The sequence below is a fragment of the Melanostigma gelatinosum genome (assembly GCF_949748355.1).
Source record: "Melanostigma gelatinosum genome assembly, chromosome: 12".
Lineage (NCBI taxonomy): Eukaryota > Metazoa > Chordata > Actinopteri > Perciformes > Zoarcidae > Melanostigma > Melanostigma gelatinosum.
Genome location: NC_136645.1, coordinates 18,401,085 through 18,422,367, shown reverse-complemented (window position 1 = coordinate 18,422,367; position 21,283 = coordinate 18,401,085). Strand labels below are relative to the sequence as shown.

The 21,283-nt window shown below is 41.9% G+C and overlaps 2 protein-coding genes across 9 annotated transcripts in view; one reads left to right on the top strand and one right to left on the bottom strand.

Annotated features, from left to right (window-relative positions):
- Positions 1–3,942: 3,942 nt before the first annotated feature.
- On the bottom strand, positions 3,943–16,726 carry ggps1 (geranylgeranyl diphosphate synthase 1). 3 transcript variants are annotated; one of them, XM_079279580.1, is made up of 5 exons: positions 16,590–16,717; positions 16,273–16,347; positions 14,758–14,850; positions 12,753–12,823; positions 3,943–5,543 (listed from the first exon to the last, which is right to left on the bottom strand). In XM_079279580.1, exons 3-5 carry the CDS (start codon positions 14,828–14,830, stop codon positions 4,740–4,742), a joined length of 948 nt encoding a protein of 315 aa, XP_079135706.1. In that variant the 5' UTR covers positions 14,831–14,850; positions 16,273–16,347; positions 16,590–16,717; the 3' UTR covers positions 3,943–4,739. The 3 variants fall into 3 exon arrangements, with proteins under 3 accessions (XP_079135706.1, XP_079135705.1, XP_079135707.1); XM_079279579.1 differs by having other exon boundaries at positions 16,273–16,726; XM_079279581.1 differs by lacking the exon at positions 16,273–16,347.
- A 297-nt stretch (positions 16,727–17,023) lies between these two features.
- Positions 17,024–21,283, top strand: part of arid4b (AT-rich interaction domain 4B) — a 35,246-nt gene continuing 30,986 nt past the window's right edge. For 5 of the 6 annotated variants that reach the window (XM_079280765.1, XM_079280763.1, XM_079280764.1 and 2 more), the window contains exons 1-2: positions 17,024–17,158; positions 19,291–19,339. In XM_079280765.1, the coding sequence (XP_079136891.1) occupies positions 19,334–19,339 (6 nt within the window). In that variant the 5' untranslated portion in view covers positions 17,024–17,158; positions 19,291–19,333. Of the gene's footprint in view, positions 17,159–17,851; positions 17,981–19,290; positions 19,340–21,283 lie in introns of those variants that run through there. The other variant, XM_079280761.1, reaches the window with a different exon arrangement.

The following is a 21,283-nucleotide window of genomic DNA, read 5'->3' as shown; positions in this document are numbered from 1 at the left end:
TCGTAGTATAGCGTGTCGAAAACAATCACAGTATAGTACGTCGAAAATAATTAAAAAAGTCATAGTATAGTATGTCGAAAAAATTCATAGTATAGCGTGTCGAAAAAAGTGATAATATAGTATGTCGGAAAAATACAAAAGTCATAGTATAGTATGTCGAAAAAGTGATAGTATAGTATGTCGAAAAAAGTACAAAAGTCATAGTATAGTATGTCTTAGTCGAAAAAAGTCATAGTAGTATGTCGAAAAAATACAAAAGTAATACTATAGTATGTTAAAAAAAGTACAAAAATCATAGTATAATATGTTGAAAAGAATTAAAAAAGTCATAGTATAGTATGTCTTCGTCGAAAAAAGGTCATAGCTTAGTATGTCGAAAAAATTCATAGTATAGCATGTTGAAAAAAGTGAAAACAGTCCTTTTGGAAAACCTCATATTATACTGCAGCAGACTCCGGCAGTCTGCCCGTGCAGTCATGATTCCAGTATGTCTCCTGTGTCCACCTACTAAATTATGCTGTTATTGCCAGTATCCCAAGTAGGGAATCTCTGTTACAGACCATTCGGAATATCATTACCTATTTAAGCAAAAGTCCAAACTATAGATTATGTGCTACTACCAGGCAGTGAGGGCATGTGTGGTACATCATGTGTCTTATTTGACAGCACTGTGGAAACATACAGTACATTATGGATTAAACTATCGTTTTAAAGTGAACACACCCTGATTCAGATCAGGACAAATCTCTCCCAGATCTTTGAAAGAGGAGCAAACTGTCTGCTGAGTGCTGTGCATCTGCATATTATTACAACAACTCCAGATTCTTAGACATTTTCATTCCCATTGCAATTTAAAATCGCACCCACAGCTGTCTCTGTCTCTCTCGCTCTCTCTCTCTCATTTCCATAGCAGCTACAGTGTCTCAGCCTGCTAAGGTTACGGCTGTCACTTTTTGCAAACATTTGCAGAACACAGCTGTGTGACATTGTGGATCTGGCAGATGACACATTCAGTAGAAGGTTGGCTCTTCGAGAGTACACATAATTACATGGGTGAATCGTGGAGTTTCATAAGCCCTTTCGAGCCCTGCTGCAGTAACATGGCAGATTTACTCTGATAGTGTTTGTGGAAGATCATTAGTCACTCAGTTATTACTGAACCATTACTGACAGCCAATCTGTTTTAAGAGGATCATGAATTAGCTCACTGGTCTGATGATGAGATTCTTGGAAACCACTCAATCATCTGATGTAACCTGATGCAACACCATAGATGGGAGAAGTGTCATAACGTCAGCAAAGTAATCCATTTGCTCCCAGTTCAGCATTTGACTTCAGCCATTTGGCATTGCACTTGCACAAGGTTGGGAGAGCGATTTTTAAAAAGAATGGTAACAATTGATGCATCAGAGGCAGAGATGTCCTGACTTTCATTCCCTAGTATGGGTCAAGTTAGAAAAACGTGTCTCGTAATGCAACTCAAAAGCATCTTTTGTTAGATTCTGGTAAAAGTCTGCATCTTTTAAACTAAATGTCCCAGTTTGTGTTACAGGATTTCTGTTATTCATTTGGAATCACTAAATCTAAGCCGAGATAACCCTGCTGACATCATCCCGGTTTCTCAGGCTTTAGAAAGCTCCTTCAGCGGGATGACGTCTAGAGGTCGAGCTCCTCTATGTAGACTGGGTCCTGGCGGCGGCTCTGGTTCGATTCCGAAACTCTGCTCTTTGCTGCATGATATCCCCCCTCAAAACCTCCTTCTTCATGTCATCCTCCAGCTGGACTAATAAAGGCCTAAATAGAAGCCCTAACAATATCATACAACTGTAGTCACTGGCTTAGTACTCCGGATAAAGCCTAAACTGAACTTAATGGGTAAATGACCTGGTGTTCCCCTTTCATCAGGGTTTTAAACTCAAAGAACACAGTTTCATGCAGCCAACAGTGATTGCAGGTGGAAACAAGTGCGTATACTTTGTTGTTCCTCTTTATCCCCAATGGAACATGAGGGTGCACTGAGGTTTATACAAACAAGTGAGTGCTGGCAGAATTATGCATGAGAACATGTGTTATTCTGGGAAAAGTTACATGAATATGATAACCCACACTGGCATGAATATTGTACACTGAAGGAAGCTTTTTATTAAGCCAGTGGGATCAAGTGATATTAAAGGACAAGTGTGTCGATATTCTATATTTTTCTTTTTGTCAACAAATGAAGACCAAACCAACAATGAATTGAAGCTGATTTAGCTTATTTTTCCGGACTATAGAGCTATAGCGACTATAGAGGTATTTATTAAACATTTCTGTGCCACACTGTTGCAATGGGTGACATTTTGCTTCATTACCAAGAGCATTGTGTTTTGTTTCATATTAATTACTTGCACATCATCCTCACTACTCACTAGCATGAATCCACAGGTGAAGATAGTCCCCAACAAGTATCCAGCAGTTTTCTCAGCCTTGTTAAACATGAAAGTGTATATTTATGAGTTGCAATAGTGGGTTTTGGTCTTTTCATGAGAAAAATATAAAAAAAAAATCTTAAATGTAGCTGGGAGCAAATGATTGTCCTCTAAAACATCTGGTACCATCACGGAGCATCATCGGTTCAATGTGTAGACCAGTTAAGGTGCTCTGTAAGCAGCAGTCCTCTTCATGGTTTTCTTCAGAGGTTGTTGTAGGATGAAATGTACTCGTTGGGGGTATTTCCAATATGTGTGACTGACAAGCAAGGTGCAGTAATCTAAGACAACTCTACCCAAAGAAACATTCAAAACTAAATAAAATAGAATAAACTCAAATAAGTAATATTTAAATTCAGCAGAATGCCCCCCCCCCCCCCCCCCCCCCCACAAAAAGCCGCATCTATGTCCATTCTCAGCAATGAGGATTTCAAAATGTTGTTGCCACAAAGAACATTTATGAAATATCTATACGAACGCTCCCAAACAAAACAAATGTGTAAAGCGCATCCCCGTGAGACAGCGAGTGAGCTCTTCACACAAAAGCGATTCTGTTGAACTCTCAAGCAGAACTCAGACACTGTGGGCGGAACAAATCAATCGAGTGGACCGAGAGATGGAAGCAATGAGAACCGCGAGAGCCTTTGATTATTGTAAGACTTAAGTCAGCTCTGCGAAAGCCGCTTCATACGTCTCCGCTGTTTACCAAATCCAAAATGCATTTGCATCACATTCTCCTGCACTTGTAGCTGACAATTTAGTAGAGGCACCGGTTCCACAGATTTTTCAAGAAATTTGACATTTTGATAAATGGATGCATTTTCAGAAAGCCACAATGCAATCTGAGCAACACATCATTCATTGAATTGCAGATGTCAAGAGCTTCAGTGAGTCAACAAAGCTGTCTGGGACCGATAAGCCTTCGTCCACTTCTTTTTCCGCAGCTGAGGAACAACTCATCAGCAGCAGCGGCTGATAATACAGGCTTTAGACAGCGCCCTGTGTTTCCGCCCAAACACCAGCCACCGTCCACAGCAACCTGCCTGTGTGAGCGCAGTAGCTTGCACCAGCCTGTACTATTCAGCGTGGAGTTGCAAAAGTATCAGTTGTGTTGAAAAATAAACACATGCGTCTGCTGCAACAGGGGAAAGGCTTACGATTACACACACTGCAGATGATGATGGCTCATGTTTTGCAACGGTGGAGCCATGTGTGTCAGGTGTGTGTGTGTGTACATAGAGTCAATGTTTGGGAGCCTGACCAGAAATAAAGACATCAGGTCCAGTGGGGGAAGAAGCCTAGAACTACCGTAACATGATTTACAAGTACACCCATGAGCTCAGTAGATGGTGCTGCTCATCTCTGGAGAAGCCCCCCCCCCCCCTCAAATATAAAATGTCCAGTTCATCCATCATCTTTAACTGATTTTTGCCTAGAAGTGAGACAAGTCCACAGGTTGTCTTTTGAAGAGTCTTTTATTCAATAGATGGAATCTTTACAGCATCCTACTCACACACATAACTAAGTCACCCTGATGATATGCACGTGAAAAGCTGTGTTGGATCTGAAGCAGACAGAAACGCAGTCGGCAATGAACCAGTATTCATATAAAGCAGAGCATCAACAGCGTTAGCACTGCTTTGCACATAATGCCGCCACGTTACATAACAAGCAGGCAATCGAGTTGCAGAGGTCTCTTCTACGGGATTGGCACTCTGGAGGCTTAATGACTGAGGGTCTCCAAATCACTCATCATACACTGGAGACATCTTATGTTAAACAGGGACTTCAGATAAAAAATAAAATAAAACACCCAGCATTCACTCGGCTCTAGATAAACAGTTTTCATTTGGTGGTAAAACATAAAGAATACAATTATATTCATTGCAGTGAACATCAAAAGGAAGGCTTTTAAGCTTTGTTGCCATCTTGTTAATCTTTTTCAGAATAGCAGACATAAAACCAACGTGGGAAGTGAGATTCTTTTATTATTATTATTTATTTTACAGACTGAACAGCTACAATTCAGATACAAAAATGTGGAGATGTGTACTTTGTTAAGCAACACTTGAAGGATGTCATCGAGCACAAAAGAGAGAGAAAGGCAACATTTGTGACTCATTTAGTAGTTTGTGAATGCAACATATATGTATGCGTGTTGAGCTTTTTGGGGAATGTGTATATCTGCATCTGTGTCTCAGCAAAGCTTCTGTGATGGTAGAGTGTGCAGGGCTGGCATGTGACTCGTATCGCAGTGAAAGGTGGAGGAGGTCAGTGGATTTGGCCGGACTGTGGCTCAACACTGGACTCTGCAGTGGCTTCAGCCTCACGGTACATTTTGCTGAGCTGCTTGACGAGGCTCTCCAGTTGAGGGTTTCCCCCAAACTCCCGGATGAGGCGGTAGACCTCTGCCTCCAGGTGCCGCAGAGTCTGACGGGTGTAGGCAAACGAGCCCACCTTCTCCAGGTAGTCCACGCAGTATCGCTTGATGTCCATGTTCTCCGTGCGCTGCCTCAGGATGTTCTGGACCTGGGTGCTCTCCGGATGCGACGTTATGGCATGAATGGTGGGGAAAGAGAACTTGCCCTCGGTCAGGTCCTCACAGAAGCTCTTGTTCTCGCTGTATTCGAGGGAGCTCAGGTTGGCGTAGTCGTCGCGGATCTGGAAGAACAGGCCTAGTGCATCCAGGAGCGGTTTAAGTTCCTGTTTCCAATCCGAGAAGAGCTGCATCAAGCCCACGGCCAGGCCAAACAGCCCGCCGGTTTTCTGCAGCACCATGTTGCGGTACTCCTGCTCGGTGGGACAGGTGTAGGTGTCCCTCCAGTGGATGTCCAGGCCCTGACCACGGTGCAGCTCCAGCAGCTGCCGGGTAAACATTCCGACGGCCTCGGGGTGCTCCAGGGTCAGCACCTTCTCCAACCCCAAGAAGTAGACGTAGTTGGCGGAGTTGATGACGGTGGGGATGCCGTAGATGCTGTGGGCCACGGGGAAGCCCCGCCGCAGCTTGGAGCTGTCCTCGATGTCGTCTATGAGCAAGCTGGCGTTGTGCAGCATTTCAGTCACCTGGATGATCACCTGAAAAACAAATGTGATCGTTACACGAGAAATTAACAATGTGTATTTTGAGAATTATTGTGCAGTCGCGTCCGCTTTTCCATTTCACAGTAAGTCATGCCTTCACGTTGTGCTGTGCAAACTTCTAGGAACTGTAACAACGATGCTTATGCTGATAAAAACTTCCTTCTCCTACTCCCGACTCGTAAGACAGACAGTAACAGGTTCTCTGGGAGCTCTGAGTAAATTATGCATTACAACTGGTATACAGCAGAGGGTGCCATGTGAACACTCCTGTCAGCAGAAAAAGAAATTGTTGTCGCTGAAACAAAGCAGGCAGTCAATCGGAGAGAATGAAGAGTTCAGCAAAGACAAACTCTGGACTGGAGCCCTTTCACATTCACAGATAGACAGGACCGCCGATTCTATCTGGTTTGCTCTGAGAACTCGGATGTCGTGCCCAAGACAGAGCAACACTTTTCACTATTCACATAGAAATTACAGGTGACAATACAGTGACAATACTAAGCTTAGCGCTTGTTCACCTCCTCCAAAGAGAGACTGATGTGGCCTGTGTACTTTTCCGTAGCCATATATGACGGGTGTATTGACAAGCTCCAAAAGCTTTACTACAGTATGACCATCAAAGACAATGAACAGATTGGTGAACAGCCATGGTTAGTGTCCTCCGTCCACCAGCAGGAAGCCATTTTCAACATCCAAAAATGGCTTCGCTTCAGGCCTACGTCTGACACTAAACAGCCAGGGTCTGCTGTCTTGAGCTGGCCGTGCAGCCTGCTGTAGTGCTCTGCTGATTTAAAAGACAAGTGGTGTGGCCTGGTAATGAAAGCTGTTTGTATGGGGCCGGGGAGCACAAAGAGAGACTCAGTGGGTCCGGCAGATGGCCAAGGCCGGGCCAGTTGAGCAGTTTATCCGCCAAACGCAACCTTTTCTTCGGCAGGGTCCCGACACTTGCTCACCCTGCAACCTCAGTGAGCCACTTACAAGAGGGGGGGTTGCGGGTAAAGCTACAATGAATGCACACATGAAGGGGAAAATGGAATATTGCCAAAAACTTACTCAAGGATTCACCGGCTCATTGCAAAAAGTGGTCTCTATGAATTAAAACTCCCTGCCAGGAAAAAAAGGATGAAGGGCACAATCATCAGATAAATACAGCAGTTATCAAACCTAAAGACAAGCAGCAGCATTTCTTTAAGTTCTGCACTTTGAGTGTCTCCAAGTAAAGAAATTAGTCAGACTGTCGCTGTATAATGCCGCCATTTAAGTGCAGAGTGCCTTCACAGCTCCGCAAGACCTCATTGATTATCACCAGCGGTAACTGATGCAGAAACTCACTTTGTTTGCTGAAGCTACAATCAGTGATCCATTAGGAAAGCTTCACAACAAACAAGTGCACCGAGTCCAATATATTGAGGGGGAACAACTCTGAAACAGACAAGTCAGTAATGAGCATGAACCTGTCTCTCACACATACACTGACAGTGGTTAGCGCCGACAGCCGTCCCTCTTAGTCAGGCTGCGGGGCTGTTGATGATGTCTGGCCAAGGTTTTGACATGGCCATCCCACACGATACACCACGTCTACTGGGTTGTCTCTTTCTAAAAACTGCAGGAGGACGAGGACTCCCCTGATTCTGAGATATTACTAAAGGCCAGCGCAGAGTAGACACAAGCTCTGACAGCACGGATCTGTGAACCGACAGATACACGATGGCTTAACGTTGACATAAAGCCAATGACAGCAACCTCTAGCTTCCCGCTCAAGACGGTCCTCTTGACAATACAGGACGGCATTTGCTCAAAAACAGAAATGTACCGGTTATCCTAGTATTGACACATTTAACTCCAGGTTTATTCCTCAGTCTTTAAAATGATGCAGGGTTCATGATGAAGTATCTCAGCTCCATTACAGGTGGAGTCTACACCTATCACTGCTGACGGTACAATAACGTCACCTGGTCTCTTCTTGTTGGACATCATTAGCACTGCTATGTTTCTTTAACTCACAGACCCTCTACAAACAAACTCCTTGCTCGTTACAATGCTCACTAAAAACACTGGCTTTACGCCAGGTCTCTTATATGAATATGCTCTACCTCTGGAACAATTTCAAAATAATAAACTAAACTAAACCAGAAAAAAGTTTCCTCCGACAATCAAAGGTTCAACTGGAAACTTCACATCCTCCCAACCAGAGACGCCATAAGATTAAAGAGATGGTCCGAATATGAACTCAATTATCTTCACCTATTGTGCGATTGGAATAATTGAAAGCCATTTGAAATCTAAAATAATTTACCAAAAACTAAAAGTATTTACAATTGAGATATTTTTAACAAAACACAAAAGACATATTCACTGCAGATCTTAATAACTACAGCAATGACTGTGAGCAACTATTCTGTCGATTGGTGAAATCGTGTGAGCCACGCGCACACAATGTGTGGACCCCAAAATGGAGATAACTTACTCTCTAAGGCAGGGGTGCCCACACTTTTTCGGCTTGCGAGCTACTTTTAAAATGTCAAAATGATCTACCTACATTAAAATGCTGAATATATATTTATATATATATATATATATATATATATATATATATATATATATATATATATATACTGAGTATACTTTATATTTACAATATATGTTGCCGTACCTTGCATAACTACATGAACCCTTATGGCACAATACAATTCTGTACATTTTTGGTCATTACCTTACTCTGATGACTTGCACTGAATGGGATTGGCCAGAGTTGCACAGTCCGGACAGTAGTTGCTGGTGTCCGCCTCAAGCAGACTTCAAATGATCATCAGTCATGGCGGAACGGTGTATGGACTTAATGTTCTTCATGTGGGAAAAGGCTGACTCACATAAATGAGTAGAGCCGAATAATGCAGTCAAAAAGGTATCACATGTCCTCATGTTTGGGTACTTTTCCTCTGTGAGGAAACTGTCCATGAGCCCTGGACTTCAGCTGAATGTCAGCTTGCAGTGTCAGAATCTCATCCTCCACTCCAGACGAGTTCAGGTGAAACAGCGTTGCAATTTTTGATGCGAGTGAATCAACCTCAATATATTCCCGAAATGTGCAGGACATAAGTGTAGCAACTGGCTCGAGTAAAGCAAAGTCTGGAAAGCGTTTGTCAAACTCTGACAGACACTTGTCAATCTGCTCTGTCACGTTACGCACGCGCCTTCCGCTGAGTCTCCAGTTCTGACGCGAGGTTTTGGAAGTTTCCCAAATCATGGCGCTGCAGCTTCAGCTTCTTTAGTAGAAATAAATTGGAAGGCTAACTAATTATCTCTCTGGAGTTTTGCAGTAGCTCGCGTGGTTGACCGTGCATACGTGGTGACCCGTGTGTTAGAAAATCAAGTGGCAAATGCCATGCGGACATCTAATTTATTTTGAATGGCATGCGATCTACCCGCACTACCTCCACGATCGACGTATTGGGCACCCCTGGTCTAAGGTAACAAAAGAATAAATGTGTTAAGAGATGGAGTCCTCGTATGAGCCTACCTCATGGCCTGACCGAAGCATTTATAACTACTATACTCTACTATCCAGACGGGCTCGTTCATGTAGTGATAACACCAACTTACCCATCCCATCTATTGTTATTTGGTATGAATCCAATTGGTAAGTATTTCTGTTTCTTTTAGGTCACTTTTATTGTCATTTATTAGAAATGTTCTAACACCTTATTTTTCTATTTCATTGACTGTCTATTTATGTTTCACTTATTCGTATGTTATGCATTCATGCAAACTGTAATGAAAAATGTGATTTATGTGAGAATAAAAACAAACTGAGGCAGCAGATGCTGTTACGAGTGACTCGTGTTTTCACGGTAAAAGACAGAGGACATAATATAAACTATATCAAAGCTAAGCTTTCCACATCGTCACAGAGAACAGAAGGACGCCAGTCCGCTGAAGGTCGCAACGCCGCTGAATTCCCCAAACCTCCACCAACAGTTCTGTAATGAAGCACGTATGTGGGGTTTGATTTAAAAGAATAATAATAATTCTCAACTGAATGAGACAGCGTGGCACTGCTACTGCCTCCATCTATCTGAAGGCACGGTTGTTTCCATGGCGGAGACTTCTTGGCAGCAGTGCGCTAATGATGACGACAAGAAGAGTGCTCTGAGTCTGAGAGGGGTTCAGTGGGAGTTTACAGAGCTGCTACATGGAGGGAGACAGAGGGGGAGACAGAGGGGGAGAAAACTCTTTGATATGCCAAACAAGGACATTCTGTCTGAAGATGTAATTTGTTTTTTGGGGGATTTGGTTACAATCTGCATATTAATGTCGGCCATACGAACTGCCAACTTAGCAGAAACTGATCAGTCAAACCCAAAACTCTCAGGAGTCTTCCCTAGCCCCGAGGAGCACATGTACTCCTGAAACGATAATGTCAGCACTTCACAGGCAAGAAACATAGCAAAAATAATCAAAAATGAATGCCGAGTCGCTCCTTTTATTCCTTTCGCAAATTGAATGAATTAATTTGAAGACGCGCAGCTCACTGTATTGGTAGCAGAGTGAAGGCTGTGATTAAATATGTGACATGACAGAATCGATTATTAATATTAAATCATTCGTCAGACGAGACTATAGTCTGTTTTTTTACTGAGGACTGACACCAGTCATCTCAGAGGGGGGGGAGCTGTTATTGTGCACTGGGAGGTGAATCGACCACAGGAGACCGAGTATGACCTCTGAGCTCTGCTGCAGGACTATGAATCCTCTGCTCGGGGAGGGTTTATAAAACATTCAGGACAAAGGGAAACCTGTTGAACAGCAAACCTAATGAGACCTGACAGGCTCAGCACTTAGCATTCTGCACTGCGAAAGGCATGTAGATTCAGAAAATACAGTCTCCATCCTATCATTACTGGACAAGTATTCAGCCACTGCAACTGTAATGCTATCAGTATAATAAGGGCAATGGCCTGATCGCCCTCGGGTGACAGTGGCAAGGGTCCTGCTCAATAAAACCAAAAAATCCTAAATGGCTCATTTGAAATGAATCTGACTGAGGAAACGCAGTAATGCCAATCAGTCCGCTATCTGTACATGCACGTCACTGTGTCTGTTGGAATCTGATCAGGCAGCATCCAAGAATGTGTAACAACAACAACCCTGTAATGGATGGATGAGAGGAGGCGTACGTCTGTTAATCCTTTGCTCACAGAGGTGATCAGGAACACATAAAGTCTCCGTGGCTACGGTGGATTATGTTTTAACATACACAAACAAACAATCCCTAAATGCTGCTGAATATTCCCCTCTCACTACCATTCAGCCCACCATCTGGAATACACTGTACAGTAAAAGATGTGCTACCATGACCGACACGTTCTCATTCAACAAGCTAAAACCGAATACTGATTTTAAGGCTTTCTTCAAAGCTACACCGGTCATCATACTCACTGTAGCAGCAGCATCACACTTCCCAAACAGTGTTGAATGCATTTTATATCGTGTAATAATATAAGAACACAATGAACAAAATCTCCTGGTAACTAGCCCCATTATACTCACTGGATTAGAAACAACAGCGAATGCAAACGATGTCATTTTGTATGCAGTGATTAGCATCATGTTGGTGTTTTCCTTTTTCGATCAAACTTAAAAGTGCAAACCTAATGGGATTCTGGGACACTGAACGTGAGCACTCAGTCAGCAAAACAAGTCATTATTTTAGTTATGGACACTATAATCTGTCAAAACATATCAATATTATAAACACTAAACAAAACAAACCACAGTTGAGGCATAATCCATCATGACTAGAAGCAATCTGCAACTCTTTAAAAGCAGAAGTGGGAGAGGATGGAAAACCTATAATCTGGCAAATATTCTGTCTCCCATCTTCTTGGGTTCATGAAAACTTATTTTGAAAACCGTGATACATGTATTATGTTTCCCTTAAAGCACTTAATTGTGTTTGTATCGTAACAATGACATTGTTGGCTAGCATTATTTTACTTTCCTTTTGTTTTTTATTTATTTTAAACAGTTTTGTAGAGATGCACCGATATCCCGCCGTTACAGACTCAAAGGTATTTGTGACAACAAGGACAATATAGTCACTTCAATTCTGTTTATATACAAATATACTGATTTGGGCAAACTACAAGGTGTAACTTTTTTAGATTTGAGCAAAAAAGACCAAAAAACAAAAGTCGATCGATCTCGTCTATGAGCTGAAGAAACAACGTTGGTCGAAAAAAACAACGTCAGAAAAACGTCCCTCAACTAAATGTCTTAACAACCTCCTAAACAAACGTCTGATAGACGTCAAACGGTTTGATGCGTATAAGCGGCTATATCCCCCCTAAAGTTTGGACCAATTAAAAAGGTTTACACTGTCTGCACCATTATATTTTTAAGATTTACCAAGTTTGCTGGTGTACGATTTATTACTTTGATAATAAAGATCCATACAGCAGCTGTGTACCCATGTATACAGTATATTTGTAGAATTTTGAGTTACACAGTTAGGAAAGCGATGTCTAAGTCAAGCCTGATGTTGCCTTACACATAAAAGAATGAACAGTGACTTGCATAAAGTGAGGTATACAGCTGATTAATTAAACACTGGTATGAGATCGGTACTCGGTATCGGCCAATACCCAAACCACGTATCGCTATGAGGACTGAAATGCTGAAGAAGGCAACATCAGATGCCCTGATCTCACACAGCTTAGTATTGTTACTCGCATCAACTTTAGTCCAAACATGCAAAGCCTGTGAAGGACTTGGTTGTTCCTCCAGATGGCTAAAAAGCCAGAGCAACACCAGACCTTTCTGATTGCTACGCTTTACAAAATAAGTGATGTGGGCCGCTATTCAGAGGTCTGGAACGAGCCAATGGGCCGTGCCTTTAAGCAGTCAAACCTCAGATTCATCTTTTAAAAACAGTTAATCGATTGACTACATGTAATGATAATGGGGTCACTAGTGCTGTAGTAACCTCCTGGAATAAATCATGGATGCTCTAAGCTCTACATCCAGGCTTTACATTCACATTCAGTTAGAAACAACTCATCTGACACAAACTCTGGTTGCATGACAAAATAAATTGCCTGTGCAGAATGAGCACAGCATGGTTTCACGTTTCTGGACCCGTCCACAACAACAAACATCAGACAACGCTGAATGTTAAGAGGCTTGAAGTGACCGATTCCTCACCTGCAGTTTGTCGTCTGGAACATTCAACCAGTGGTTAAATGCTTGCGATAGTTTCGTCCTCACCTGCTTTCCTGAGAAGAGCGCGGAAAAACAAAAGTGTACGTTTTAACAGTCAAAGACATGTGCATGAGTATGCAAAGGAAAAAGTAAGTGCATCCTTCACAATGATTATTGTTGCTTTTGTCACTGATATGTTAAAATGCACACTTTGGTGAAGTCTATATTAACACAGCTGGTGGGTGGTACCTAATTCCAAGAGAAGCCGAACAAAATTAACCAAAAAGAAAACTACGTTGTTTTAGAACCGGTGTTTTATTGTCATAATTTCTGCCGCTATAACTACAGATAATGATCTGACTATAAGTACAGGTGTGTATTCCGTTAAGTGAGCGTTGCTTGGATGTATTCTTATGGCGTGGATGACAATATTTTAGCTTTATTCTTTTGGTTGTAACCCCGTCGGTGTGAAACGGACTAAAAAAGAAATATAAAAACATAATTTTTAATCAAAGCGGTAAGAAGGTATCTTCCTCTAAGCAACACTTTCATTTAATAGATTACACACATGTAATTAAATCCAATTTATCATTCTCTAGATGGGCAGTGATAGTTTAAATCTTCTGATTTACACAATCATAGTCTGCCATTTATAAACATGCGTTAGTTGAAACTGTGTCTTTTAGTCTAAATAATACCATAAACTTCTTTGTCCTATAGATACGTTTGCCAAAACTGTAACAAAAACACAAAAGGTTTAAAACACTGGAATTTCCTTAAATAATCTTATGAGCCTGAATGGCACAGTGACACTGAAAAAGAGGAAACATCCCAACTTACAGAGACCCTAAGGACTCTCATGTTAGGTCAGTCACTTCTCCAATGACAAAAAGTGACCAATCAAAGCTGAAGAACCAAATAAAGAAGTCTCCTAAACAGCAGCGAGTGTGCACTCGGGAGACATTACACACAAAAAGGGATTTTAAACAATGATTCACAGCATGCGGATTTCTGGGTGTTAAAATTCTATACCGCCTCATATATAGGAACACTAGATTACCAATATGACAAATCGATTACTAATATGCCGAATCTTTAAAAACATTGCCTACCAAATCTGCAATAAAATGGAAACCATATTATTTAGGCATGAACCACGTAGCCTAACATCTTTTAAAATTCTGTAGCTGCAAACAACTAGTTTCTATGTAAAGATATAGTGGAGTAATGTCTACCTGAGCAGAGAATAAAGTTGCTCTTCCTCTTTGTGTGTTATAGTTCGAGCTTCTCTGTGCTTTGTTTACATAGAAGGACCGGCCGCGCATGCCTTTTAGTGCATGTTAGTGCATGCGAGCGTGCCCCACTAGCTGCAGCTTTGCACTGAGCTCAAACAGTGGTTGCAGCCGATAACGTCGTCCCGACCGACACACTCGGTTCCCCCTCAGGTGAACACCGTTAGGTCCGTCAGCACTGTTAGCTCAGAGCTGCCGGCTCAGCCATCGCCATGTTGAAGCCGTGGGAGGCAATCCATCAGCTCTGAATATCAAATTTTGCACCTTTAACAGTGAGAACATATGTTGCTCCCAAATTAGAAATTTGTAATATAAGTATTACATTGCTCAGTTGTCGTGATCGTGTTCAAAATGCACCATGTAAAACATAAAGTAGTTTGGTTAAAAACTGAACTGAATACATCAAAATGGATGAATTTAATACCACAGAAGTAAATAACACCAGGTCTTAGACTGGATCAACACAATGAAAAACTTTCATCTTGCATGCACTGCATGTCTGCTGTGTGTACACTGAAGCCTTTCACCATACTCATCATTTTAGGCATGTTGCTGATGCTATGTGACTAACTGTAATTGAGCAGGTCAGGGCTCAGTGTAGCTCTAGGACTCATCACCAGTATATTGCTTTCAATGACCTTTTAGCTGCATGTCTGCATGCCTCCACACACGTCTTGTCCACCTCTCTGCAGTCACTGACATGGAGGAAGACTCACCTGGTAGTTGCAACAAGTACTTGTATGGTTCCAGCAGAATTCGCTCAGAAGCAGCTTCCGAGTTGCAATCCATTTCCTCTGGTTTACACAAATCTGTATTGGAGGAAAAACAACATTAAAAAGTTGACATCGCCTCAACTGACAATATTGCAGAAAGGGGAGTGTTGACATGATGGGAACAATGACAGACTTGAAGGGTATCTTAGTGTAAATGACATCAGAGCCATAACTGCAAAATGCTGCTACACACTTAGCAGCTTAATACACATGAACTGTTTGGGTATTCATTCGTGCATTCGTAGTTTTACCCCTTTGTTAGACTTTTCCTTTAAATAAGCACGTAATTGAGACACAGGAAATGCAAAGAAAAATGCAAAAGGAATGCTAACTCATAAACAAAACCAGGAAATAAAAGGTTTTGACAAATCTAAAATAAATTGATTCATGATGTAATGCAATGTGTCAGATGCATGTGCTGAGCCACAAAATCCCCTTATGCATCGTGACACGCTGATCACATGATTGGATAAGTTAAAACAATCACATTCCTGGTGAATCAGAAACTTGTGATGTAGCAATAAAAATAGAAAGGTTGGGTTGTCTGTGACAGCTAGTGATCATCATAAGAAATATCCCTCACAATCACTCAAATAAAAATCACTTATTCATTGCATAAGACAGCAGTTGAGGTTTCATTTCATAAAAAGGCCCAGAGTAGATCATTTAGATTTTGTCACATCAGAGACATCTATCAAAAAAAGTGTAAAACCTCTACTGTGAGAAAATTATATGCATAAAAAATTACCATTCACTGTAGCTCTGCTTGTGAACAAATGCTGATGTGAAGCCTCACATTATAATCAAATTATCAGACTGTAAAGATAGCTTCCATCATATAACAGAATGCTGCAATCTATTTCAACCAAGAGACGGTACAATGGTATATGAGGAAGACCGTCACATATTATGAACTGAGTCATCATGGCTTATAAACAGCTAACACCATAGTATGTGGATAGTTACGAGTTTAATGGCACTGTACCATCTGACACAGCCCTGCAACTGGTAATTGTGTGCAGTATAATTACACCTTTTACATTATTTAATATAACAGATATATCAGATAAACACTTATTGTCATATTGTCTGCAACAAGTGCCGAACTAGAATTATCACAACCTAAGTTCTTTCCAATTTTAAATGTCAATTTCACTTTTAAATAGAACCATTACTACGTTTAATTATATGTATATTTCATACTTGCAATTCGAAATGTTGTAATATTGAAATTCAGCCAAAAAGGTAATGTAGAGTTAAAAGCTACATTTAAAGGAGGGACAAGTTCTCCCATCATGTTAACAATGTACATACTTTTAATTCTGAATTTGAACGGCAAAATTAAATAATTTAGATTTACAGTGACCCAGATTACACATACACAGCGGAGTTTGAAAACTAAAATGCTGCTGTAACATTTAACACAACAAACCCTCCAGAGCTCTTAACTCCACCCACCTGGCCGCTGTCAGTCTGCTGATGCCGGTCCTGTTTTCCCGTTAGCCAGGCTGCTAGTTAGCTAGCATTAGCAGGCTAACATAAAGGCGACAATAAACCACAGTTGAGCATTTCTTTCTTTCTTTTTCAAAATAAAAAACTTCCACTTCAACGTTGGACGTCTAAGGCACACGATATGACTGTCAAATCCACACTTTTACATTATTGTTAGGTCCGCGTGTTACTGACCAATTCACCGGATGCTATGCTAAGCTAACGCCGCTATTATTACGCACTATACAGACACTTTTCAACACGAGCTAGTTGTAATGAGCTACCTATATATGCTTCGGTGTCGGAACAGAGCACGCGCAGAGTAGGTGGGGTGCCTCGCGCATTGTGTGTTGCAGCTGCATTTTTACATTGCCCGGTAAAAGCTTCCGGCCTGTGATGAAATTGGAGAAACACACATACGTCCTACCGGGACGGCCTGTAATACATATCGAACACAGACGTGTTATAAAGCTGGGGGTTGTAGTTTTTATCTCTGTATTGTGAGACCAAACTAGTAGGACGAATTCGTACATCTTACCGTGGATAGTTTCTCCTCGATCAGCCAATCATAAACTTCTAAGGTAATTCCCCCTCGCTGAGCAATCCAATGGGCGAGTGTAGTTTGAGGAGAGGCGGGATTATACGACTGTCAATCATTCTCAGGAGGCGGGGCATCACAGAAAGAGCTCGAGGAGCTACTCAACAACAGCAGCGCTCTGCGAAACCACTTTTACCATCAACATCCACCTACAGACGACGTTAAAACCTGTCAGATGTCTCTCATAAATGTTCATATGGATTACTAATACACCTTCGTCGAAAAACAGAGGTGCTTCTCAATTTGACAGCATAGGTAAGCCTGCTTTTGTTCGGCAAAGCCATCGCTATTTTGAACATTTTCTTTACTAGCTTGCGTCTCTGCTGCCATCGAGCCAACCTTGACGTTAGCTAACTTGTTAACTAATGCTGTGATGTGTTTAGGGTTTTTTATGAAATGAATGAATTAGGAGACTCGACAGCACAAAACTGACGGCCGAGATTACTAAATAAACTTAATCAGATGCATAATAAAGTTATCGTCAGCCACATTAATCCGATGCACACGATGAAAGGCTGTGCTGCTCCGGGGCTGAATAGTTTCTCCGGAGTGTTGTGTTGTTGAGCGGAGGAATCCTCGACGAGCCTGTCATGGTGTTTCTTTATAGCCGTATGAAGTGAGATTACACGAAACCATCAGAGACCTGTATATACGATCGACATCGCTGCAGGATGTGATGAGTCGATCAGCGACCATACGGCGTAGTTTAACAGGTAAATTGCATCGTCAGGCTTTTCTTTTGTGCCACCAGTACCATTAGCGCCTCACTAAATACTCGTCCAGTGTAGGTTGGACCAGACGGGCTATATTGTATCTTGTACGGAGGAATTCACGCGTTTATCTGACTAGATGCGATGTGGACAAGTTCCCCCCTGCTGGATAGGACGTTATTCTCAGTGTGTGTGTGTGTGTGCGTGACCAGTATTTTGCACGTTTCCGTAACTGGCAACCCCATCGCTGACAAACTGTCTGGGCAGGACTCCGTACTGAAGAGGGTTGAAATGGACTCGATGCTGTAGTTAACTACGGTACCAGGGTTGAAGAACAGCGGGGAAAGACGACCGAGGCTCAGGCGGTGTATGTGCATTTTTATTTATTTTGTGGTGGTTAGTCATTCAGTTGCAGCGGCTGGTCTAGCAGCTCGTCTGGGCGGATGCCATTATATCCTCCGCGATCATTCAGCCACAAACGAGGGCTTGCGACCTTCTGTTTTAACGATGAAACCTACTCGGCGTTAACGCGATGTCGCTGCGTTACGAGTCCTCCTCGAGCCTTGACCTTGTTGCGAACCGTTTTTCATCGACTTGTTTCTTTGTCAGAAGCGACCTCACTCCTCGTCACTCAGTGAGCAGTCAGCGAAACGAGACCAGCGGATGAGGAGAACATTGTGTGAGGATAGAAAGTGAGTTTTAGCCGCACGGCCCGATACTCACTTTGTTCAACTTGACGCTGTTATTAGCACCGTATGACATGTCTATAACGGTGTGGTTTAGCGGCTAAAAGCGTAATGTTATTATCGCCCTCTCCTCGCTGTCGAGTGCGTGCTGCTCTCCGCAGAGAGAGCGAGACAAGGGGAGAGAAGCGAAAACGAAAATGAACGGTCTCGAGGGGCATTTTTTCTGTAAAAACAAGAGACTCGTCTCCGAAAGAGAGACGAGTCTCTCACGGGTTGCAGGTGAATGGCGACCACCGTTCTCGCAATTTCCACTGTTTGTTCGCTGAAGTGCTCTCTTGGTTTCTTTTTTTTTGCCGACTTGTCCGCTACAGAAATGGCGTCATCCTCTGCTGTGGTGTTGGGTTAGTCAGTGCAGCGCAGACAGACAGCGAGCACCACGCTGCCGTGCTCCAAAGAACCGAGGACATCGCTGTATATCTATCACTTTATCCTAAACCACTCGGTCATCCGTGCATTGGAGGGACTGGTAACTAGTTACTTCAGCGTTTGCTCGCCCTGCGATGCCACAAGCAAACTGTGGCTGCTGACTACAGAGGCGTTACATAAACGGCTCTGCGAATGAGAGTGATCAGCAGCCTGCCACGGTTTACTTTGCAACACAGATATCTTTTTTTTGGGGTCTGAAAGCTCGAGCACATACACCATCAACACAATGCATTAGCCAGGATTATTTAAGGAAATTATCTTTCAACTTTTCTTGAATCTATTTTACAACCTAAATGAAGCCCATGCTCCCTAAAAGGAGATCTAATGTGTGGAGACGATGTTAAAGTGTGAGGGTCTGCCGCCCAGATTATTATTTTATTTTCATGCCATCCAGCAGTGAAGCAGAAGAAGTGATGTCATCATAACATAACCGTGCCTTGTTGTGGCAGACTGAAGTTAGCACCCTCTGTAATGTCTCAACAGCTTCTTCCACCTCTTGTTTCAGCCTCCGCTTCGTTCCACGGGTCATCTAGAGGACTCATCGAGAGATGAAGGTATGTTCTTTACCTTTTCTTGCATGTGTTTAACGCCACTGGAGCAATACCCCTTCTGCATTCTTAGCCCAATTACATTTAACTCCTGCATAAGCACGCTTTAACCAGGCACATCAAACATAAAATGACAAATGTATTATCGTTATTCATCCTTTTGTTGTCACGAATACGGCTGGTGTGAACTTCTACTAAATGTCAATGTTGGTCTTGTTCAAACACAGCGAGGCAAGTGTTTTGGACACCGGCCAAAGTAAAACGTTTATTTCATAAGCATGACATTGAGGGTCTCTAGCTGTATTTGCAAACGCATATTTGGATATTTAATGTTGATGTTGTGCTTTGTTATGCAATGTTATTGAATTACATGCTGAGATAGGGACTGGGCATGTAGTGGCATATGTGATATTTATAAACTACGTTCATAGAGAGCTATATGTGTGGTGCAATGATATACGAATGACTGATGATATATGAAAAGCTGTGAAATTTACAAATCATCAAAAGCTCTGGTAGTGTTTTCTTCGGCCCTACTCAATTTAAAGAAGTCCCGGCTCTGTTTGTTTGGTAAATGTTCTACGGTGCAAACGTAGAGTCATAACACGCATGTGTGTGTCACTTTTTGATTCAATTTATGACCTACAAAAAGTTTGACAAGAGTCTGTATGCAGTGTAACCGGATGATGGGGAAAGAATATATCAAATACAAGATGAGAGACACTTTGTGATGGGAGAGTTGGTGGTGGACGAATTAAAAGCTGGTCTAGTAATGGTTTGTAGTCACTTTGGCCCTAATGATGCTGTGCTTATTGTGGTTAATCACTGTACTAGCAGTCGAACAAATCAGCCAATTAAAATGCAACCAAGAGCATCATTGGATGTAAATAAAATAGTTGCATGCTCTTTTTTTTTTCATTATTCCTTCAATTTATTAAAAAAAAGAGAGGGGAGGAAATCATTTTCGATGTGGTGCGAGGCTTTGTCTTTGCTTCTGAATCATCTCTGCTGCCTGCATTCCTGCTTGTCCGACAAGGACCGCTGACTTGAACTGCATGATGATTCGTGGTTATGTAATAAATAGTTTGTGCCACAGGAAGACAATGGAGTTCTGATTGTCATGCCGAGAAATGCATTCCAGTGCACAGAGAGCATCCAGTCACTGATTAAATAGAAACCAATTCACACTGTAGGCTAGCTTTGCTGCTTAATTTGATACTGTCTACTTTAAATAAGCGAAATATGTGAAAGTTCATTAAACTGTTGCCGTTAGGGCCCGTGACCATTCTGCAGTTATTATTCTCACCAGCTGGATAGCAGTAGCCTGTTATTAGATGATGCTTGTGTTTACACTTGCTTATTTTCATCATTCTGGTTTACTGTTGTAGCGTTTGTTGTTTTCACAGTGCTCAGATTCATTGTGATCTATCGGTGCTTGAGGACTGCATATTTGTTTTACTGCTCTGTATATCAGGAGCATCTGCTCACACACACACACACACACACTGCTTTAACACTGTGTGCTGGATAAGACACTTCGATAAACATCCTAAGAGTCGACTAATGTGTTGGACAATTGTTTGAAATCATAATTATCATCTCGTTATTACCTTAAGATAATTGTTTGAATTCTTGATAAACTTAATATTTAAATATTTGAATACCTTTGCTTGAAAGTGAACGAAGAAAGTCCTCGCTCGAGCAAAACAATCTGTTAGATGCACCCAGCTAATGCACGTTGTCCATGACCTCGGTAACCTGGACACGATTTAATAAATAAACTAAATATTTTACATCGTCAGATTTAAGCATAACAGTGTAGTCGACGTGCCTTTGACTTCTAAAACTTAACCGTGATAATAAAAGCGGTGACCTAACGTATGTATTAGGGCTAGGCGGTATACCGGTTTCAATTTCCCGTACGACATGAATTTTTCATATACCGGTAAT

Bases quoted from the DNA above. Each gene is read 5' to 3' on its own strand.
- ggps1 (XM_079279579.1), bottom strand. From the start codon at position 14,830: ATGGATTGCAACTCGGAAGCTGCTTCTGAGCGAATTCTGCTGGAACCA. The intron at 12,824-14,757 runs GTGAGTCTTCCT...CGCTCTTCTCAG, and splicing joins GTACTTGTTGCAACTACCAG to GAAAGCAGGTGAGGACGAAA. The intron at 5,544-12,752 runs GTGAGGAATCGG...TTTGTTTTTCAG, and splicing joins TTCCAGACGACAAACTGCAG to GTGATCATCCAGGTGACTGA.